This window comes from Nyctereutes procyonoides, unplaced genomic scaffold, assembly GCF_905146905.1.
Source record: "Nyctereutes procyonoides isolate TBG_1078 unplaced genomic scaffold, NYPRO_anot_genome, whole genome shotgun sequence".
NCBI classification, from domain to species: domain Eukaryota; kingdom Metazoa; phylum Chordata; class Mammalia; order Carnivora; family Canidae; genus Nyctereutes; species Nyctereutes procyonoides.
In genome coordinates, this window is record NW_026575134.1 from 38279632 (window position 1) to 38303772 (window position 24141).

Below are 24141 nucleotides of genomic sequence, written 5' to 3' on the forward strand. Positions count from 1 at the left end.
TTAAATAAATTTGACACAGAACAGTTAAAATCTGTTGCTATGAGCCAAGATTGTTACTAGATCAGTAGGTGGAAAACCAGTCATTGAGCTACAGTTTTAATCTAGGATTTCAGAGCAAGGGTGTATATACTTAAGTCACGGACAGTGAAAATAATGGGTTCTGGCAGGCTTCCGGAGATGTAGTGTCTGAGGTGGCCTATTTAAAATTAGGGCACAGCCTTTTTGCTTTCAACAAACAGAACAGACACCATGAGCTACCAAACTGGAGTGCCAGCCACATCCAGGCAGTCTCCCTCTAATGGGCTTTCATCCCTTGATCATCCACTGTCTCACTTCTGGCTACATCCAAAGAGCTTTCCTGTCCAGAGACAAAATTCTGTATTTAAGAACTGTGGCAGTCAAGAGTTCTCTAAACTTTGAAATGGCAAGGAGCTGAGGTGGTCACAAAAGGTTTCTTCTAGGAATTTTTAAGTCACCAAAATAAAAACAGAACCTGTTGTTTTAAGTGGTTATTCTCTAGTCCTGCCTAAAGGTGGGCAGGACCAGGGAAGCTTACAAGGTTTTCTTTATAACTTCCCACCAGAGATCATTCGCCCTGCCTTAACCAGACAAAATAACACAAGTCGGGGGAGCTGGTTAGATCAGGATTTCTTTTTATTCCTTGTTGGTTTAAAATGGCTAATTAGAATAAAAAATAAAAGGGCCTCTGTCTAGAGGCTGGGGTCTCCCCTATTTAGAGGTTAGAACCCAGGTACCCCCACTACCCAGCACCATACTGAGGTGGGCTGAGGGGTAACCCCCAAGGGACAATCGGAGGGGCCTAGGCCTGCCACTTCTTCTCTCTATCCCATTTTTGGCATGTGATGAAAAATATTGCTTTTTGGATTCATCTCTCCTGGCCTTGGATTTAAAAATAATGTGAACCATGTGAGTTGGGGGAAGGCTCTGAGGGGACTAGAGAGGCCCACCCTAATCCCTCTCCCCCAAGAAGGGGGAGGTTATCCAATATTGTTTCTGGAGCTCAGCCAAGCTCTCTTCCTGATCTCCCCACCACCACCAAAGTCATGGGGCTGTGACCCCTTTCCTGGGGAAGCTAAGTGCCAATGAACCTAGAAAACTAACTCTCCTCTCCAAGTCCTTCCCTCCTCTGACCAAGACCCCAGATTCGCCTCTCCGGAGCTTTCTTTCCTGATCACTACGCACCCACACCAGGGGGTACACTTTCCTCAGTTGGTAACTGGGACAAAAGAGAGGGAACCACTGGGAAAAGGAAGACTTTGATGGATGTCCCCGCTGCTTTCCTGCTGGTCTGTGGAATGGGAAGAGTAAGATACCCCTCCTTCTACATATCCCTCCCTCATTTTCCCATCCCAGGATAGATATAGAATTTCTTTGATATTTATAATATATATATATGTATATATATATATATATATATGTACACACACACCTGGTAACGCAGAGAGGAAAAAAATAGAATCCGTAACAATAATAAAAAAAATTATTTCTGGTTTAAAAATGATCTGGTTCCCTCCAGGGCGAGCAATTGCACAAATGTCCACTGAGTCTGGTCCAGGGGTTAAGGAGGGGGAAGGTCTTAAAAGGTGAAGGGGGTTGCTACCCCAGTCTCAGGGCCCCAACTCTCCGACTCCCCAACCCCGCTGCATTTTATGAAACGCTCCTCATCCTCTTGGAATCGGTGGTTTAAGAAAATGTCCATGCAGGGGAAGGGAGCCCCTTGAGGAAAGGAAGGTGGCCACCTGGGGCCCTTTGGTGTAGGCGCAGAGGCGTGGGGGGAAGGGAGGTGCCGAAGGCTCACACGGAAATCTCATAGGTGGTACCACCCACCCCTGACACCTTCTTGACTCCGCCCCTTGTGGGGCTGCTGAGAGGTTGCTGGCCTGGGCCAGGGGAAGCTGAGCCTATACTCTTGGGCTGCCCATTTGATTTGCTGTAGGCGGTCTTGAGCTGTACTTCATCTCTGGGAAGAGAAAGAGATAGGCGTCAGGAAGTGGGACACAAACACAGAAAAGGGACAGTTTTAAAGGTTATGAGAACAAACTGACATACTTTTTTTTCTACATACATACTTTCTTACCCAAACATTCCCACCTGTTTCACTGCCCTGCTTAAAACAAACCTGATGCCCTATCTCCGCTCTTTATTCCTTCTCTGCAACAGCAGCTATCTTAAATACAGACTCTCAGGCAAATACGTACATTTTGGGAAGATAGGATTAAGACAAAAGTATGAATCTTTAGGCTCTTAACAGGAATAGCCAGGAAGGCAGCTGGAGTGAGTGAAAGGAGCTTATGTATAAGCAGGCACCTCTGAGTCCATGTGCACCCAAGGGAAGTCATGCTATCTTCTGTAGGACCCTATGCTAATTTTAAGTCCACTGAGTTTCAGGATGGACGTACATACTTACTTGGGTGTCAGTAATGGCTGCAAGGCTACTTCCTCTGCCTCAGAGACACCAGCTGGGGCTTTTTGGCTGCTGTAAGACATAGATCGGCCCAGGTATGGGGCAGTTGGGCCTGGTTCAGGGGAACCTAGTCCCCGGCCCCTTAGCCCATCTGGCTTGCCAAAACGGGGGGCAGCTGGGCGTCCCAGTGGAGTCTTGACCAAGGGTGACCTCTTTGAATCATCTGAGGAGGAACTAGTACGAGGGGCATGGCCTGAGCCCGGTGTTGACTGAATGCCTGAGTCCCCCAGGCCTGGTTCTTCCTCACGGCCTGGGAGTGGGGGTGACTGGCGTAGCAGCTTCTCTCGTTCCTGGAGGGAGGCCACAATATGGCGCGACAGATTGTCGTACCGGACTGGTGAGGGCTCTCGGTGTGTTGGGCCGGTTGGCACCAAACGTGGGTGCCTCTCGGCTTCCCGTTGCTGAGCCAGCCGGGCTGACAGGAAGGGAGAGGTGTAGCCTAAAGGTGGGTCTGGCTCAGGCCCTGCCTGCACTGACTCAAAATCAGGGCTGTCTGAAGGAGTAAGCAGGCTGTCGTAAGATAGGCTTCCATTGCGTGTCTGGTTGGCCAGGCTCTTATAGGAGGTGGAGGTTGTGCCCTCTGAACGAATGGATTGCAACTGGCCCAACTCAAAGCCAGTGCCCTGGGCTGACTTGAGGCTGGAGGAGCGTGAGCCACTGGATAGTGGATCGAAGTGAAAGCTTTTGCCAAAGGTGGGAGAACGAAAACTCTCTGGCTCCAAGCTGGGCTCTGAGCGGTAGCTGGGATGGCGGCTGCTCTCTGCAATTGAGGTTGGCTCCTTCAAGCTGTCCCCACGACTCAACTGAGGGAGAAAATAAAGCATGTTCTTAGTGCTCCTCCTCTTGTGACAGATGCTGGGCCCCAGAGCCCAAGCACTCAGTCAAAACCGGTATTTGGTATGTGCCGCCAATATGCTTAGAACTTTCACATGCATTCATTCTCTTATTCAACACCTAAAGCAAACCCACAAGTTGGAACAAATAGTATCTCACTTTAGAATGCAAAAAAGGAGGCTTAAAGAGGTTAATTAACTCGCCCATGATGGGTTTTGAACTCAGTTATGATGCTGTGATCAGTGCTTTTACCTAGTACGCTACGTTACACCCTCTGATGAAGGACGCACTGTCAAGGAGATTCAATCCCATTAATGCCAACAGTCAGTAAAATGTCTTTGGTTTTTTCCCCTTCCCTTTGCCTCTTCCTTCCCTTCTCCGATATTCTTTTTCCCAGAACAGCTGACACACATCACAACCCTCCTTCCTATAGAGTGCTCAGTGTCAGTACCTTGGCGCTGGAGGAATGAGGCATGGCAGCTGATGTACTGCTGCTACTGTAGCCCGGCCGATACTTGTACATGGTAGGTGTGGGAGGGCTGTCCTTGCCCAGGAGGCTGCTATCTGCAGGAAAAAAGGCCCGGAGACACCACTTTATAAGCTGTTCTCTTAATCTGGGCAGAGATCCTTAAAATACAGAGGGACAACAAGGTAGGAACAGATATACCAGCAACAGAAAGGTCCCAGGAACATGATTTGGCTGCAGTCAAGACTACAGACTCATACAGGCCCAGAACTCAGAGTGAGAAAATGTGCCAAACACATCTAGGATGTTTGCTGGTCTATCTAAACACTGATAGTTCCCTCCCCACAAAAGTCCACTCCACTGCCACTAGCTAAGTGCCCTCCCCCCAGCTGTCCAAAGTGGCTCACGGCCCACCTGCTGGGTGTTCTCAGGCACACTGTGAGGAGCACCTCCCGAGCCCTGCCTGCCTGTCTTCTCCACAGCACACAGGAATCTTGCTCCTGCCACTGCTCTTACCCTCATTAGCAGCCAGGGTGAGGTGCGTCCGTAGCCCTGTGTAACGGCTCAGGTCCGGCTTCGGAGGAGGTGGAGGTTCAGCATCTGCAGACTGGCTCTCCGTGACCTCCAAGCTCCCCTTAGACTGAGTAAATGAGGGAAAATCAGATTTGGAGAACTGGGGGTAAGGACAACTGAAAGTATTAAACTGCTGTGAGAGGGATGCTGGGGCAACAATTATGTATTTCTAAACTGGGGCTAGAAGACAAGAGAGCCATTCGGGGGATGACAACAGATCAAAGTTTTCAACAAGGGTTTAATCCTGTCACTTATTTGTTCATTTCCACCAACAATTTGTTGAGCTCCTATCATCTGCAAGCTGCTATATTAAATCCTGTGAAGACATGAAAATGAACGGACTCAACTTCTACTGTCAGTGGACCGACAATCTAATGGAAAAAAGAAGATACGTACTTAAGCAATTAAAATAAAATTTTTTAAAGTAACTCCACACTAAACACAGGACTTCCAACTCACAACCCCATGGTCAGGAGTCGTACACTCTACCAACTCAGCCAGCCAGGCACCCCTACACTTAAGTAATTTTTAACACAAGTTATCAGAAATTGAGAAACACCGTAAGGGCAATGTCAACTCAAAGCAAGTTTCCATCCCTTTGCCGTGAAAGTCCCCAAGTTACCTCCTTTACTTCCCTACATTCCTCACCTTGCTTCTCCTCAGCTCTCCCTGGATGCCATTGTCCATGATCTTCACAGTTATCTGTCCATCTGACACTTCTGGTCGGAGGAAGGGAGGTCTGATGACAATTGTCTTCTCTTTCTTTGGTCTCCCCAAATACCTGAGTGTCAAGAGTGAGAGGGCTTTCCTTCATTCATTCTAAAATATCTAGTGGCTGCCTATCTTGTGTAAAGCATTTTTACAGATACAAGAACAGTCTGACCAAGACCATGGAAAGCTCATCACTGAACTGATTTCTTAGATTCCCTGAAGAACTGCACCAAGACAAGGCAGATCTCTAGCTCAAGCCACTCTAGGGTAAATCAACTCTCAAAGGAGAGTAACCATAAGACCTGAAGAATACTAAGTGAATTCAGGGGGTCCACTAAAGGATACCATGGCTCTCCCTTACAGGCACTTTCCGGTCTTTAAGAACCCTCCCTAAACAGCAGTCTCCCATCCAACCCCCCCTGCATACTAGAACAAGCTCAAAGACCAATATTTTGACCCAAAGTGAACACCTGACCAATGGGCTGGGCGTACCTGGGTGCTGGAGAACTGCAGAGCACACGGCTGACATTGTTACAGCAGCCATTGGTGAAGGGGTTCACACCGCCTCGGAATTTACCCGTAACCTAGAAGAAGGAAAAACGGGCCACATCAGTCAGATGACGGACCTTGACCTCCAAAGGCCAAAACACAAACTGATAACTAATTATTGTGCACCCACTATTTGGGAAATACAAAAATGAGTAAAACACAACTCCATCTTCAAGAAGCTTACGGTCGTTGGGATCCCTGGGTGGCTCAGCAGTTTAGTGCCTGCCTTTGGCTCAGGGCGTGATCCTGGAGTCCTGGGATCGAGTCCCACAACAGGCTCTCTGCGTGGAGCCTGCTTCTCCCTCTGCCTGTGTCTCTTTCCCTCCCTCCCTCCCTCTCGAATAAATAAATATAATGTTTAAAAAAAGAAAAAAAAAAAAAGAAGCTTATAATCGTGATGCTTAATTAAGAATGGGAACTCCAGAGTCAGGGCCTTGAGTTCGAATCCTAGGGCCACTTCATGGTAGCTATCTGATCCTGCACATCAGTGTTCTCATGTGGAATGGGGATACACATCTCTCTCAATATTGAAAACTAAGATGATACACATATTAGGAAGCAGGTAAGGTCAGCTTTATTATAAGCACAAAAATAAGCCTTTCCCTTTAAGTGGCTCTGTGAGCTTTCCGAGGGCTGGCCCAGGTCTACTATTGTTTCTAGACACTTGGAGCTCAAACCATCCAGTATACAGTGAGCATTCTGCAAATGTCCGTTAACTAAGAAACGGTTCTGTTCTCGTGCTTTCATAAGAAGCACGGATACTTCATCATCAAAATTGTTCATCAGGGGCAGCCCGGGTTGCTCAGCAGTTTAATGCCACCTTCAGCCCAGGGCCTGATTCGGTAGACCCAGGATTGAGTCCCACGTCAGGCTCCCTGCATGGAGCCTGCTTCTCCCTCTGCTTGTGTCTTTGTTCTCTCTCTCTGTGTCTCTCATGAATAAATGAGTAAAATCTTTAAAAAAAAAAAAAAAAAAAAAAGAAAAGAAAAAAAGAAAAGTATTCATCAGGCATCCATCTGTGGAAGCACTCCACTACACTCTCATCAGAGGGCGAAAATTAGCATGCCCAGAGCTACAGGGGTCCTCCATCACTTCTCCCCATACCTGTTCATTGGTTGTGCGGCCCCTAGCCACCAGCACCACATGAAATCCTGTGAGGCCAGCTACAGGGATGAAGAATAAGCCAGCCACACACATCACTGCCATTCTAAAGCCAAAGAATCAAGGAGAACAGAGCAGCATGATCTCACCATCCCAGTCCCCTACAAGAGCCACGTTCCCTTTGACCCTCTGCTACCACAGCGCTCGACTTTCCTCCTCCTCCCCACTCCCAAGTCCACAACCCACAGAAGGATACGTGACAGCCGTGCGGACCCCTGAGAGTTCCTCCATGTGGTAGAGGACATAAAGGAGGCCAAAGCCAAACACACCCACGATGTGTGCTGTCAGAGAGAGGAGGAAGAGGAAGAAATAGCGGTAGTTCCGGCGACCGATACAGTTGTTCACCCACGGGCAGTGATGATCAAACTCCTACGGGCAAAAGAGAAACAAAGAGAAGCATCCTTGGACCACAGCCCTGCATCACTTGTGTCAAGAGGGGGACCAAATGTCAGAACTGAAGGGATACTTTCAGTAATAAGCAATCATGTTCACCGTTTAGTTCCAGATTAACAACAGACTCAGGCACTTTAATCTTGCAAGGGAAGACCTTCTAGAGGCTGATCAAAGGCCAAGGCCCCCTCTCAGAGTTTATCCAATATAACTAAGGAACTCTGAAAGGGACAAATATCAGAGGCTTCGCAAAACATCAAGATTCATGAGAAAAAGAGGCCTAGAAGGAAAGCCTGGCAGGCAACTGCTTACAGCTAAGTAAAAACTGATTGAGGAAAAAGGGTTAAAAAATAAAAGAGGATGCAGAAGAACAAGGAGGGAGAGAAATATAGCTGCAAGATCTGAATGCAACAGCACGATATAGAGGATGCAAGAGATAACACAACAAGTCCAGGACAAATCACCAAAAAGATGAGTCAGGAAGGCTAGAGTTGGGAAAGCCTATTCTCACTTAGAGTCCCTCCTATAACAGAAGAATATTTATGCTCTACCTCTCATGTTTACATCATTGATGTTAACACTCATGGACAGAGCTAGAACACAGTCCAGATAGTCAGCCAAGGGTATACTGTACCCAAGGCCCAGAACACAGAGGATTCAATTCTTATTCAATGGGTAGGAAGATTACCCAGATTAGGCATGCAGGACTCCCCTAGTTGGGGTTCTTACCTCCACACAGTTGTCACAGACACTGCAGTGGGAACATCGAGGAGGACGGTAGAAACGGCAGGTGGCACACCACTTCATGCGTACCTGGATGCCCTTAATCTCCACTGTTTTATAAAGGGGAGCTCGGAAGTCATCTTCCTTGTCTTCATCCTCCTCAGCTGTAGCGAGGAAAACTCAATTAAAATACAACTATGCCAGACCTGTACTAGGCACAAAGGATGCAGTGATATTTAAAATACAGCAATACACAGCCACTTAAAAAAATTAAAAAATAAATAAATAAAATAGAATAATAAAATAAAATAAAATAAAATAAAATAAAATAAAATAAAATAAAATAAAATAAAATAAAATAAAATAAAATAAAATAAAAGCTACTGCCTTCGAGGAATTCAGTCTACTGGGGAAGAGAGAACAGGAACTAGTAACTAATGCCGTGAGATCAGCTCTACATACAACAACACAACACTATGGGAACACACTGGCAATGAGGTTCAAGAGAATATGACTCAGAGATAGCTCTGATACGGGTATGCTGACACTTGGTTTTATATACTATGAATGTATTTTTAAAGAAATAATTTACATATCAAAGCTCATATATAATGAGCTTGCATAATAGTTCAACATCTACAAGTACACAAAAACTATAGCAATCCAAGAGAGGAACTAACAGCAACCTTTCCTTCCATGCACAAACCCCTTCCCTAGGGGAGGATCTTCCCCAACTCTATTAATTCCCTATATATTTCAGCGTTGTTTGCTGGCTCAAGATGTTCTCCTTAACTGCATGCCCTTTCTATTTCAATTATCAAAAACTCATGATCCTACTTCAAAACTTAAAGGGCACTATTTGCCTTCTCAACTACAGTGTACAAATTTTATTTTTAGAACGTCTGGGTTGCTCAGTGGTTGAACGTCTGCCTTTGGCTCAGGGTGTGATCCCAGGGTCCTGGAATCGAGTCCCACATTGGGCTCCTTGCAGGGAGCCTGCTTCTCCCTCTGCCTGTGTCTCTGCCTCTCTCTCTCTCTCTCATGAATAAATAAATAAAATCTTCAGGGATTTAAAAAAAAAAAAAAAAGCTTTTAAAGGAAAAAAGTTACAGTGCTACTTATTTTAAAATTTCTGATCTTTCCACACCACTATCTACCAGAAGTGAGCACTTTCTCTTCTATATGGTTCTTTACTCTTACAACTTAGCCCAGCATAGGATATTTAGTCATATAAATGTCTTCCCTTTCTTTATAGACTGAGCTATTTGAAAACAAGGAACTTTAAAAAAAATTATCCCAAATGACCACAGTAATGCCTTCCATATAGATCAATAAATATTTAATATATAAACATTAAAAGCTCATTAAAATAGCCCTCCTTGAAAAAAAATAAATAAAATAGCCCTCCTTGGCTTGAGGGACTCCACGTTCCTTTGGTTCAACTAATCTTTGAGACAGAAGCCACAAATAAAATTATTTTTAAAAAAAAAGTTACAAATAAAGCACAGTGATACAGGCTTTGTGAATACAATGATCTCAGGAAAACCTCATTTCTCCAAAGTTGCCATCCCTATCCACACCTCTTAGAAGTTACCTTCACGTTTGAGAGAAATACTAGTTATCAGCAACAACCCTTATCAACTTCTCTCTACCTCTAAGGACAGTTCTGACCCTCACCTCTTCTGCTATAACAGTTTGCTTCTTCTGCAAGCTTAACCCCTCCGACATGCAAGGGAATGTACGTCCTCCCTCTTAGCAGGTAACTCTTCAGCCAATGCTGGTCAGATCTGACCTTGGTTCTTTCCTCATCTTCTTCTACTTTCCCTAGACAATCTTACTCCTGTTGCTTCAAACACTACATGGCTGAAGCCTCTGAGACCAAGGTCTCTGAGTCTGACTCCTGATGGTCACTGGGCAACTGTACCTGAATGATCCCCACTACCTCAAGTTCAGCGTGTCTAACAGGCTATCTTCCCTCCAAACCTGTTCAACATTCCTGTAACCCCTATCTTGGTTTCTAAAAATCAGCATCCAACTTATTTCCCAATTAGGCGCCTTGAGATTACCCGAAACAATCCCTTCACTCTCTCGTTCTCCCCCAATAAACAAATGGTTGTGAAGAAATCTGTTGAGTCTACTGAAAAAAAAAAAAAAAAAAAAAAAACATCTCTAAATCCAGCCTTGAATTCAAGTTCTCATCCGGTTTACATTATTGCAATAGCCTCCCAAAAGGTATCTGTGCATTCTTACAAGAATGATTTTTGTAAAGGAAATCTGATCCTGTGATTCCTCCAGTTAAAGATCTCTTGCTGTCCAAAGGAAGAAATGTAATCTATTTAATTTAGTACATAAAGTCTTCCACAATTTGGCTGTTTACCTCCTACTCCTTCTGGCCCGACCATGAGCTTTATCTTCCACCCCACTGAGCTCAGCACTAGTGGCATATACTGCTTCCTCGGCCTAGAATGTGCTTCCCTACCATCCTCCACTCGAAGTCTTTCCTGTGTCCTCCTTGCAGCATTTCCCCAATTTAATGGGGGCAGATATAAATGCACCCTTTTATATGGTCTCACAGAACCTCGTTCATGCCTCCACTACAGTTCACACCACACTATTATAACTGTCTAATTCATATTAGATTATCATTGCCCAACCCATATGCTCAAAATGAATCTCTGCTCAATGAGCAACTGAAAATCAAAAAGTTGACCCAAAGTGAATTAAGAGGACTAGAAGTTATGACACCTATTCTGGAGGACTCTGACCTGCTTTTCATCATCAGACTATAGACATATCCGACAACCCCCAGAGTCCTAAGGCCCAGGATTAAATGCATATGTCCAAAAACCATTATATTTGAAAGGTAGTTGAGGAGTGTCCAAGAGAGGAGAGGGAGCTCTTACCTCGAGGGAAAATCCCTGGGTCCATGAAGGTGGCCATGCTGAAGTTGGCCAGCACAAAGAGAAAAACAATCGCATTGTAGATGGGCACTGCAGGTGACACACAGAGGCTTAGTCCCGGACAGCTGCACAGATAACAAAGAAAATGAGGGGCTGCCCCTAACATTTGGGACACCGACCATATAAAAATCTGAAAGTTTCAGTCCCCATACCTATAAATTACGTATTTCATCTCTGCTGTCTCAAATGATCTTCATCCTTCCCAACAACTGGGTCTAGTTTCCCCACAGAAATGCTCATTTTAGATCAAGGTACAAGACTCAGAATCTCTCCTACCATAACCCCTTGTACTGAGGTCTGTGTTCTTCAGATTCATTCTTCCCCTGTGGCTCTTTCCACATTTTAGAATCTGTCCTTATCTCTTTTTAGCCAGGCATAAGAGCTAGGGACTGAGTGTGTAATTGACGCCAGCTACATTCCCCTCTCTTGCGCAGCCCGAGGCTGCTGGATCTCGGCCATGCCCCACTGACCTGTACACTGGCGCAGAGCATGGGATACCACCTGCCTCTCTGGCTCCCCTTCCCTCTTTCCAGCTGGCTTTCAACCACTCTCCACTGCCTAAAATTTCTTCACTGTATCAGATATTCCTGGGAGTTTTTATTCAACAAAAAGCTGGTTCTCAAGGCGGACAGGAGGCCCACACACTGATATGTATGAATATCAAGACACAGAACTAGATCTCTTGAGGTCTATAAATGAGGCAGACAAATAGCAGAGAGGAAAATAGGAGGGAGCAAATCAAATCAGCCCTAAATCCTATAGGAAAAAAGAAACTGGCCAAACATATTCAATATTCCACAGGGTCCAAATCAAGAGAGATGCTTTAGGTAACTTTTCTCTGACCCCCCCCCCCCAAAAAAAAAGCAGGGGGTGTTCTAGTCGAGGATTAAGCTCAGTTTCTCTCAGGTTATAAGTCTAAGTAGGAATGCTATAAGAACTCTTTTCTTTCTGATTTTCTGGGAGCTGGAAGTTTCAAAACACCTGACGTGCTGGTCACTTTGTCGGTACTATCAAATGCCCGCTCTCCTATCTCAGCTCACGAAGAACTTCCTCTTACAAGACAGCGGCTAAATGCCCTAATCTGCTTTGTGGCTGAGAACTTAATCTCCAGAATGAGGACAGCATCTGTCCTTGTCCCCTTTATCTAAACCAGCCAGTAGTAAAGGAAGAGTTCATTGAAAGAAAGAAAGAAGTGGCCAGGAGAAGAATACAACAAATGAGTCTGGAAAATGAATCCACAGTAGTCCTGGATTCTGTTGAGAGAGATCTGTCTCCATCAAAACAAAAAGCAAAGCCCTGAACAAGTGATTCAGGACAATTCACAGGAATTGAGCTCCTTAATCAGATATAAACTAGTAAGAGACAAGACCAACCGTCATAAAGCATCTCACGAGTCTTTACCACCTCCATCTATTTATTCAAATTCTATTTAGCCACTCATTAAAAAAAAAAAGTAAATATTTATTGCACAAGCTTTTTAAATAGTAAATATCAATTAACTCTTTGCTTCCCTTGGTAGGTGAGTACGTAATTGGAAACAAAATAAGCGAGGTAGGCACTGATTTCAAAGGAAAACAGACCCTCAGTCCCAGGTCTAGTTTTACGCTATCCACACCTCCCACAGAAGCCTCGGCCTCTGGAGGTTATCTGCTTCAGAAAAGATGTTCCCATACTCTGGCAGGGTTTGGGGTAGAATAGAAGCAAGAAGAGTCCTCATACAGCCCCACCCAGAGGCTGACCTCCCAGGCTCCTTAGGAGGGAGGGACAGAAACTGAAAACCAGTCATCCAGGTCAGAGCCCCTCCCTAGCACTTAGCTGTCGCTTCGATTTCCGCCAGGGGAAGAAGAGAAAGGGTGACTCACTTGACTCCTACAGCCTGGGAAGATAATTAGAAGGAAAAAGAAATTAAATCCTTAGAACACTGAGATGCCCATGATTTAAAAACCTCATTCCTAGAACTGACGACGACTGTAGCTACCATGGCCTCTTGAGCTTCTGACACACTAAAGGTTCCTCGATCCCTGAGGGGAACTAAGATGAGAGAATAAGATGTCAGCCCCTTGCAGGCCCAGATGGCAGTCTTTCTGACCCCATTTTTTCCTTCAGTTTCTGCATTTCCAAATGAAGAAAATCACCCAACTTCTTGGGTAGGCTGCCACCCACCCATCCCTGTATAATGAACGTCACCCCTGCAATCTCCCCCACCCCTAGATTTTAAAGTAATCTCTACACTCACCATGGGGCTTGAATGCTCGACCCTGAGATCAAAAGTTGCATGTTTCACCAACTGAGTGAGCCAGGAGCCCCACTCCTGTAACCGTCTTGGTATAGACTCATCCCAGCTGAAGTCTGTAATCCTACAATCCAGTTCTAGAATCTGTTGTCAAAATAAAGCTACCCTCACAGTAGCAGCATCTAGAAATGATGCAAATGGGGCACCTGGTTGGCTCAGTGGTTGAGAGTCTGCCTTTGGCTCAGGTAGTGATCCTGGGGTCCTGGGAATGAGTCCCGCATCGGGCTCCCTGCAGGGAGCCCGCTTCTCCCTCTGCCTATGTCTCTGCCTCTCTGTCTCTCATGAATAAATAAAATCTTAAAAAAAAATAGAAATGATGCAAACAACTCCATTTCCCAGGCAGCATCTGCCCCTTGACTGAAATCTAGGACCCACTACTTCTAGACTTCATACTAGCTAAGGGAACACCCCACCAAGGAGAGACGTGAAGGAGCAGAGCCCGTTCCTGCCACATCCCATATTCTACTACTTGGCTCCAGGGGAGGCTTGCTGTTGCTTTAGTACTTTGCCAAATTCCTAGGTGACCACTCCAAGTAGCCTGTCTGAATCTGCTGCCTTTGATGAAAGGAGATGAGGCCTGGGCTGAGGAGGAGCTGTTAGGGCTGGTCCTCAGCCTATGGCAATAATCACAGAGCTCCAAAGCACAGGGAGTGGCTATAGCCCAGAAGGCTGGCTGACTCACTGATGAGACTCCCAGACCTATACCAACCCAGGAAGAACAGGTTCTTCTGCCCACCCATCCAGCACTCCCGTTTCAGAGAGTGGGTTTCAATACTCCTGGGGCACCTGGCTGGTTCAGTTGGAAAAGCATGAACTCTTGATCTCAGGGTGGTGAGTTCAAGCCCCATGCTGGGCGTGGAGATGACTTTAAAAAAGAAATGAACTTTTTAAAAATGGTTAAGTTGTTGGTAAGAAAAAGTAGGAGTCATGAAACTTTGGATCTTAATCCTGTCTCAATCAATACTTCACTACGGAGCCTTAGGTAATCTACAGCAAACTCTCCAATTTTGTTACTTTAGCTTCATAATACAGAGAGAAGAATGAAGGGGAGAACATCTAAAAAGATCCTCAAATTCTCTTTAAACCAGCTGGCTTGGGCAGCCCCAGTGGCGCAGCAGTTTAGTGCCACCTGCAGCCCTGGGGACCCGGGATCGAGTCCCGCGTCAGGCTTCCTGCATGGAGCCTGCTTCTCCCTCTGCCTGTGTCTCTGCCTGCCTCTCTCATATAAATAAATAAATAAATAAATGAATAAATAAATAAATAAATAAATAAATAAATAAATAAATCTTTAAAAAAATAAATAAACCAGCTGGCTTAATACTGAGCATTCACCGGTTCAAAGGCACGCCCCCTCCAACACATTACTATCACCATCATCAATTATCACTCCAGTTCCACATCATCCCTAATTCCACTTCCCCTATGTGAGGTACTAGAAATTCAAGAACACTTAAAACAAGGTGCTAAACTCCTAAAGAATAAGTCTAAGCTTTCCGCCCATGCCTAGCACATAGTTTGACTCTATAGCTAGTGTTCCTTGTCGATGAGGCCAGGATGGAATGAAAAGCCCACTTCCTGCCCCTGGGGATCCTCAAGATTCCATGCAAAAACAATTCTTCCCCTCTTAGGTGGGTAAATTTCTCTTAAAATATTTGATTTGTCGTGTCTTATGCACTTTCAAGCAGCTGAGTGCAAGATGTAGGACTTGGGCACTTATTCCTGGATGAGAAAACAACGTGGGAAGTAAAAGGAACATCCACTGCTCAATTAATGCCCTAAATCACGAGGCTGCTCCCACTCAAATCAGGTGCTAGTACCTCTGCAGTCAAGAAAAAAAAGGACCAAAGGGAAAGGCACTGAGGTTGCCCAACTCTGTGGGTAAAAGGGTTGGGAGGAGCCAGAAGCAGAAACTGAAGAGAAGAAAAGCTCTCTCAGGGATGGGACACTGGAAAGACAATCATGGATTACTGGACAACCCTGACTTTTAACCTTCTCATACAGGACCACTTGCAGCAGAGATTTTACCACTATGCCTCCCTACCAACTTTAGAAATAGACACACAATGAGACACTGGCTGATTTAACTCAGAGCTCAAGGAGATTTTAGGGAGGCAATACAGTGATTTATTTCAAATGGCATTGCCGGGAGCTCTAACAAAGACTCTGGAGTCCTCAAGGAGGCAAAGAGATACCAAATGGCTGGGCCTCTTACACACCAGCCTCACTTGAACCAGAGCAGCCTCTGGTCCTCTCATGTTTACACACTGGGGTTCCACATACAATCCCATTGGAAAAAGGGTCACCGTGCTCTCAGTCAACTCCCTCATTTTACAAAGAACAGTTTCATAAAGGTTAACAGACTTCACCAAAATTAGTCTCCTGACCCCCAAAAGTGCTGATTCCTCTTACCTAGCACTGCCCCCGACCCCTGCCAATCACAGAAGAGGACTAAACTACGACAAATAAGGATCCAGACCCACTATCTTAAACAAAACGTCTAGGATCTAATTGGGAGGGGAAGGGTTACTTTAGCAGACACTTTCCTTCCCCAACAGAATTCCCCGTAACTCTCTCCCTTCATTTTGGTACTCAAATTCAGTGAATGGGAGGGATCAGGGTTCTGGAGACACGGCCTCAACTGTTGTAGTCAAGCTTCTCTAGGGCAGATCACCTTTTGGGGACCAAACTCAGCTGATAATTTCTGCTTGCAGCTTTCCCTACCTGCCTGGGAAACAGCAAGGATAAATTGTTCCTAATGAGTCGAAGCTTACATTCCTCCACTAATTATGCCTGCCACCTGAACGGGACTCTCCCTCCTACTTCCAATCCTCTAGGTCCCAAAGTCATTCCCACTTGGGACTCAGACTGGTGTAAGAACAGACCGTTATAGCCTGGTGAAAAGAGCAAGGGGATGACAGAATAGTTACAGATTTGAGGCCCCAAACAGGAGTTGGTTCAACAAGAGCCTTCCTCTGGGGCTACTGGCTGGCTTAGTCGGTAAAGCATACGACTCAAGAGATCTTGGAGTTCTGGGTTCTAAGTTCAGAACCCGCGTTGGGTGTAGTGATTACTTAAAAATAAAATCTTAAACAAACAAAACAAAGAGAGACTTCCTCTGTCTCTCTACTTGAAACCAGAAATTCTTTTTTATTTAGGTTGTATGTAGTTTTAAACAGGAGTGGCGGATGGGGATTTCTCCACGGAATGAACCTCAAAGGGATATAACCTGGGAGGGAACAGTTTCTGACAACAGTGGCAGCTCAGCTCAGATATACGCTTAGAGAGTAACTACTGTGGTCAGCTGGAAAAGAAAAGATGAGCACTTCACAGGTACCAAGAGCTAAGAGATAAACAGGGCGTTTGTCTCCATGCAGTGGGTAAGGGAGCCCCTAGGAGGAAAAAGCCCAGAAACTGGTCCTGCGGAAACTGCCAGGGGAAACTCTAGCTGTGAATGAAGTCTCTTCTAGCTTTGGATTAGAGGCAGTAATTCCGAAGTCCATTATTGTCCTCCAAAATTCTTTTTCCTGAGGCTGAGAGTCCACGGAATAAGGGGGGGGGCCCTATTTTTCTGGCACCAAGGAATGACAAAGTAGGTTAAATAGCTTCAACTATCAGTGGAGAAAATGCCTATGTCAGGACAACTCTTTGTGGCAAAACTGGTATAACCAGCCAAGCACTTCAATGGCTTCAGATTAACAAAATAGGAACGACGACGCTGCCTGCCATATCTCAAGAACAGATGGGATGGAAGAGAGCTGGCTCTGTCAGCCCCTGGATTTCCTAGCTTCCCAAAGGCCTTGCGTTTTGAAGTAAAACAGGCCGTCCCCCTCAATCAAGCAGCCTAAGGGTGTCGACCTGGTCTTGCAACACCCTCCTGACACAGCACCCTCAACCCCCAGGGACAGGGAAGATCCCATATATGGAAGATCCCTTATGTCCCTTGGTTAAAATACTGATTCTAGGGGCGCCTAGCTGGCTCAGTCAGTGGATCATGTGACTCCATCTCAGGGTCGTGAGTTCAAGCCCCACATGGGGTGTAGAGATTAAACATTAAAAAATCTTAAAAAAAAAAAAAAGCTGATTCTATTTATAAACCACAATAGCAGAAACCAAAACAAGACTAAGACTGAAGACTTGCATCTCCTTATTGATAGTCAATATGTGAAGGACAGAACACTAAACACACTGAATTTAAGTAAGAGAAAGAAACTATATGGGGAGGGGATCCCCTGGGTGGCTCAGCAGTTTAGCATCTGCCTTCGGCCCAGGGCGTGATCCTGGAGTCCCGGGACTGAGTCCCACATCGGGCTCCCTGCATGGAGCCTGCTTCTCCCTCTGCCTGTGTCTCTGCCTCTCTGTGTGTGTGTCTCATGAAGAAATAAATAAAATCTTAAAAAAAAAAAAAAAAAAGAAAAGAAACTATAAGGGAAAGTCAGATAAAGAAGAGTATAGCAAAGAGTAGGGCTGCTTTAGATCCTTGAGGGACTTGACAGGCATGCTCAGGCTGGAGAGCTTGGGGCCAAAGAATCCATGACCTCTCCCCTCTAGAGGTAAAAAGGATGATGTTCATACCTAAGATAAGAGATCCATTTTTCCCTTGTTTAAAAACTAAGCAGAAAAAATCATTACTCTGTTGACTCTATTGGCCAAACAATCCAAATCTTTTAGAATTCCTTCTGACATCTGCAGCTCAATTTAGGAGGGTAAGGGAGAGGGGTTTCCTCCTCTCCTCAGATTTAATATCTGTTCTTAGGTTTCTCCCCATAACAGTAACTGCCCCCTCCCCAGCAGTTCCTGCTTCATTCACCTTCAGTGCGTCCAAACTGCTTATATTCCCTGCCACTTTCATCCATTTCCTTCCTCTTCCCAGCAACCTCCCCTTGCTCTACACAGCACCTCACAATTAGGTGTGAGCCTGAAATCACAGCAAAGTGAGCCCCCCAGAAAATCTAGCATGCTCTGTTCCAAGAGCTACGACTAGAACACTAACTCAGTGACTCAACAGTTTAAGATTCAGAAGCCTGCTACATGTTAATTCATAAAATAAACAGGTAACGGCGAAGAGGTAGGCCAGGTGGTCAACAGCTAAAATACTGAGGGAAGAGGAAAGATAAATCAGTCTCCTCCAGATGAACAAAGTCTGACTATCCTAAGCAGGAAACCTTTCAATGCCAACTGCTTTTCCTAACAGGACCAGGGAGGAATTACTGCCATGCCTTTAGCAGGAAGAGATGTGAAGGCAGCCTGCCAGGACTCTTCCTAAATAAAACCTGCCCTTTCCCAGTGGCCTTCACTGGTCCAGGCTTCGGCTATGAGAGTGCAGTGAAAACCATCTGAACAACAGGAAAAGCCCAGCTGTCTCCTTGGTATATCTTCTAAATTAATTCTGCAATTCTCCAGTCTGCTCAGCTTTAGACATCCTGAGGAAAAGCCACTACCATCTAAAAAACCTCTCCTCTAGTCTAGTTCTCTCACAGAACCAATTGCTTAAGCTGCTTCAAGCTTCTCTGATGGTTTCCTCCTACTTCCTTCCTAGTTCACAATCATCTCATGATGGAGAGCTGGGTAGGAAAACACAAAGACATCTGTAACTCCCAAGGAAGGGAGAGGATTCAGTATAGTAAAATTTATAACAAGACAAGATAGGCCTTTTCTCCCTCTGCTTACCACGTCATTGAGATTTGCTGTTGCCTCTATCAGACATCAAGACGCCCAGGCACGTGGCAAGTAACTAGCAAAACTCAGGAGCCAAATACCTCCAAGTCCCATGAGCCACCATCACCCCCCCCCCCACTAACCCACCCAATACCACCACTGGGGAAAAAACTCACGTAAAGGCAAAGAAAAGGGTCGTGGCTCCCACTAAGAAGATGGCGGCTGCTGAGACCGGAACATACTTGCTGGGCTTGAATCTCTTTCCAGACTCTGCGGGCATGTTGGAGCTCTGATGGGAGGTCTGCCCTGCCGCATAGCCCAGGCCCACACAGCGGCAGAACAGACAAGAAAATGGGACGAGGGAAATACCGGAGAATACAGAAGGAAGCCAGGGAAACAGAAATTTAAAATTATCACCCTTCCCCCTCCCGAAGAAAACCAAAGGTCAAAAGGTCTCAAATGAAGCAAAGCACATGGGAGGGGGAAAGGTGATTCCAAATGATGAATAACCACCTCCCCAGAACAAGGCAAGACGGAGAGATTAAGAAGCACAACTTGTACAGTTTAAAAACTGGAGACAAAGTAGGCTGTACACATGCAAATGGCTGCAGGTGGACACCATGGGCCGGCAGACAGATCAGGGAATAGCTCATGGATGGAGGCAAGTCTTCGAAGAGCACAAAGGGGAGAATGTCAGGGTAGGGGAGAACACGTCAGGCAAGGAAAGGTTCTTCGGAGGAGACACTCGAACACCTCCACGACTACCACACTCCACCAGGTATGAGCTGCACGGAAAAGAGGTGCGCCCTGTGTTTCTATTTTAATCCAAAAGGGAACCAGAGGCCCTCTCCAGTTTTAAAGAGAAGCTGTTTTTACTGCAGTCCTTGTCCCTTTGAGGCAGTTTTCTCAATGCCACCACTCCCACACCTTGACTTCAGGGCTTGTTGTCTGGCAATGGTGGTTTAATTTTATTTATTTTCTCTTGATGGCTAAAGCTGGGCAGCAGCTGTTACAAGGTTCAGTTGTAAATCCTTTTCTTCCAAAGGGGAGGGAAAACAAAGAGAGAGAGAGAGAATAGGAGCAAGCCTGTCTTCAATCTCTTCTTGTTATTCCCAAGCCCTTTAAGGGCTCCGTTTCCAATCGAGTTCATGCAAAACTAAAGAGAAACGTAAAATCCCTGTAGCCATTCTTCCCAATGCGCAAAATAAGATGAAGAAATCAATTCCACTCAAGGATAGTTCTACAAGGGTACTGTGGATGAAAGCAAAGTTCCAAAGAGGTCCCTGTTTCCAGGTTAGTCAATGTCTTTGATCTTTCTTCTTCAGTCTTGGGCTTTCTAGATGCAAAATTCAACTGGGTTACAGTGCTTCACCTGGGGGGAAAAAACACAAATATCTCTATCAGATAAATTCAGAGAATTTCTTAAGACCATCAAGGACAACACCCCACAGGCTACTCTGTTTAAAAAATACCTTTTTATGTCATACACTTCACCTAAGTGCAGGAAAGGATTCTGGGGCAGCTCTGGTGGCTCAGCAGTTTGGCGCCTGCCTTTGGCCCAGAGCGCGATCCTGGAGTCCCGGGATTGAGTCGCGCATCGGGCTCCCTGCATGGAGCCTGCTTCTCCCTCTGCCTGTGTCTCTGCTTCTCTCTCTCTCTGTGCCTCTCATGAATAAATGAATGAATGAATGAATGAATGAATGAATGAATAAAATAAATAATTTTTTAAGATTTATTTATTTATTCGTGACAGACGGGGGTGGGGAGGGGGCAGAGACACAGGCAGAGGGAGAAGCAGGCTCCATGCAGGGAGCCCGATGCGCGACTCAATCCCGGGACTCCAGGATCGCGCTCTGGGCCAAAGGCAGGCGCCAAACTGCTGAGCCACCCAGGGATCCCCAATAAATAAAAATCTTTTTAAAAAATTAAAACAAAAAAAAAAATTCTGAATTGGGAGTACAATGGATTCAGAATCCTTCACCCTTCTAAGTGCTGTTCATGCTGGAAAGAGAAGAACGTGGCTTCACCTAGCCTGAGGCCATCAAAGAACAAGCTCTTTTTTAAAAAATATTTTATTTATTTATTCATGAGAGACAGAGAGAGAGAGAGGCAGAGAGACACAGGCAGAGGGAGAAGCAAGCTCCATGCAGGGAGCCGGACATGGGACTCGATCCCAGGACTCCAGGATCAGGCCCTGGGCTGAAGGTGGCGCTAAACCACTGGGCCACCCGGGCTGCCCAAGAACAAGCTCTTATAAGGGGTGCAACGCACCTGACACAAATGGGCAGTAACAAATACCATGAATATCAAAACCTAAAAACAAACAACAGCACAACAGAAAAGGACAGTCCTAGAAAACATACTTCTCTTTGGACAAAAAAGTATTTATTGCAACAATGAAAAAAGTAACCTCAAAATTAGGGCAGTATATCTCATTTCCCTTCTGTGTATGTCTCGGTCTCTTATCTCTCTATGCTTTTTTAGTTATAACCCTGAAGAGGCAGAAGCTGAGTTTCTGGTCTGCTGGAATAATCCATGAAAGGACCTAGCTGAGAAACGTCCTTGAACTAAAAGGTAGCTGCTCTCTATGAGAAACTGAGTCAACCATAGGGGCTGGTCCTTTTCTTCCCCATTCAACAATGTATTCCTACATTGGCCTATCAGAAGTCAACTGAGCCCCCACACTCCCCATATGATTCAGAGTAACAATTATTTCTGTTGATGGTAGGAGCCAAATAACACCAGCACTTTGGATTTTATAGGATGCTTTTCATCTAGTGATCTCAAAGCACTTAACTCACATTATCTGGTGACACAGTCCCTTACCCCACTCCATCAAATTGAAGGCTAGAGAATGCCTGAGGCCAATCTACTAAATCACTTGAGCAGTCAGGTTAAGAACCAGAGTTCACATGCCCCTTTGCCAACACAAAGCCTTTCTACCACTTTTTCATCCACTACACTACTTGCCCAATGACTGCATCTCGCAATGTGCAGACCAAAAATTTTACTGAAGTTAGAGTTTAAAAATAAAAGTTTATTTGACCCAAGCCATCCAGGATTTCTCTTAATATCAAGGGCAGAAATCCATAGGTCAGGAGGTTCAGCTAATGAAATACAAGTGTGCCCCGGAATTCATTACTTTCTCCCGTAGCATGGAAGGCAAAGGCACCTTCTTTCAAGATGCATGCCTTTCTCCTAAAAATGTTAAACAGAGTATCGGGGGGCCAAATGGCAATATTAGAATAGAGTTAGCACTCAAGAGAGTACAAGAAACTGTAAAAGGCCTAAAAAAAGATAAATCCCCTCTAGCCCCTGATTTTGTGATTTAACGCTCAGTTTCTATAGGAATTAAAGCCCAACCTGCTCAATTTGGGCCTAAGTAACTTTGAGAACAATGAGAAGGAAATTCTTGATTTGTGGACAGTACTATCAAAGTAAACTTTCCCCTCAAAACCCCTAAGAGTAGAGAAGATGGAAAGCTGCACTGCTTTGATTTTACCTAGACTGCATAATACCATTTAGACGCTATATGTTATTTCAGATTATACTTTCTGACAGGAAGAAAATGACATGGGCTAATACTGCCATAGTAAGGCAGGATCATAAAAGGCCATACAGTTTGGGGAGTATGGTACTGAGAAACCCAAGAAATCAACATCTGAAGTGTTTAGGGCATACACTTTAGAACGGAGAAGACAAAAACCGAACAATGTATTGGGTATAATAAAGACACACCAAGTCTTAGCCGAAGAATGTGGTCTGGGCAGTAGGGATGAGACTGCAGGGTGAGCATGGTTCATCACAGCCAGCAGTCTGGATCCCGACCAGCAGGAGAAAGGTGTACAAGAATGTGTAGGACGTATTCAGGCACAAAGTCATCGATGGAATGGAAATACATATATAGAGAACAAACTGGAAAACATACAGCGCTAAGGTTTAATACAAGTAGGTACCTTAGAGGTGTGAATGGAAATCAGCAGTACCACCCATAGCAGGAGCTCAACATTTGTGGAAATAAGTAATGTAACAGCGCAACAGAGTAAATCTGAATACAAAGTATAATCCGCATGTCAAGATGTTGGCTGGAGTCAAGCAGAAGTTTAATAAGGGTGTTATTACATACACAAGTAGCCACGTACGTGGCGATACAATTCTTATAAGCATTAGGCGGGTATTTAAAAATGGGTGACAATGAGCATCCTGAAGAGATCTGATAGAGCACAAGGGATACTGGGATAAAAAGATAGGGATGTGAAGAGAAGACCAACCTAGACAAGATGGCATTAACCAGGAAGTGAAAAATCCAACGCAAAAAAAAAAAAAAAAAAAGGTCTAGGGTATAACACCCGATCCTACACCTCTTTCTGTAACTTTTAAGTCACTTTCTTACTTCTCATTAGCGAGTTTTCATTTGGCCAAGTGGGTAAAAACGCTTTCCACCTCCCTGTCCCACGAAGGGATTCCTATAGGTGAAATATTGGCAAACGCATCCGAGCTCCGCTGGCAAAAAGTACAAAGTGCTAAAAGCACGGAGCGCCCAGCCGGTGGGGGCAGGGGAGGCAGCGGACGGATGGGAGAGAACAGGTAACAGGATGAAGGCTTGAGCCAAAATAAGTATCAGCAGAAGGGGGCAAGGGATCTGAAATGCGGGGAGCTGAAAGGGGAACAGCACCCCGTCCCCACCCGGGAGCCGGGGCAGGGAATCGCCGCACGGGGGAGGCAGGCTGAGCCCGAGGAGGCGGAATCGGCGGCCGCAGGGCCCCCACGGAGGCTGCGGGCGACGGCAGAGCCCGGGGGCGCAGGGCCGGGGGCGGAAGGGGCGGCGGCCCGGCGCCAGGCGCCGAGGTCCCGGGCCGAGCCCCGGCGGCCGCGGAGCCCCGGCCTCTACTCTTCGTCCTTTTTCGGGGCCCACGGGTCCCGCCGCAGCTGGATGACCCGGCCCCGGGGCAGGAACGGGGCCTCAAACCACCTCCCTACTCCTCGGTCCCCCTTCCCTAGAGGTCACTCTCCCCTCCCACCTCCCTGGCCCGGCACTTCCGGTTCCGCAGGGGCCGGTGTCCCCGGCACTCACCCCCGGCGCGGTTCCCGTCGCCGCCGTCGCCGCCGCCGCCGCCGCCGTCGCCGCCGCCGCCTCCCGGCAGTGCCGTCCGGCCTCTGAGAGGCCGCGCGCGGCCCCCGCACGCTCCACGCCCGCCCTGCTACGCGCGCTCCCGCCTGGCGACGCTCGCCTTCGAGCCGGCGCGCGGCCGTTGCCCTCAGCGCCGGGTCTCGAGCCCTCCCAGCGCTCCCATTGGCTCCCCGTCCCGGACGCGCGCGACGTCTCGCGCGGGGCACGTTT

General features: G+C 46.1%; 1 protein-coding gene across 1 annotated transcript; it reads right to left on the minus strand.

The window, feature by feature from the left end:
• Positions 1 to 631: 631 nt before the first annotated feature.
• Positions 632 to 24141, minus strand: ZDHHC5 (zinc finger DHHC-type palmitoyltransferase 5). Its single transcript, XM_055300822.1, has 12 exons — positions 23875 to 24141; positions 18977 to 20172; positions 10796 to 10917; positions 7899 to 8056; positions 6976 to 7148; positions 6723 to 6825; positions 5562 to 5653; positions 5007 to 5139; positions 4302 to 4425; positions 3771 to 3883; positions 2429 to 3288; positions 632 to 1981 (listed from the first exon to the last, which is right to left on the minus strand). Exons 2-12 carry the CDS (start codon positions 19078 to 19080, stop codon positions 1816 to 1818), a joined length of 2148 nt encoding a protein of 715 aa, XP_055156797.1. The 5' UTR covers positions 19081 to 20172; positions 23875 to 24141; the 3' UTR covers positions 632 to 1815.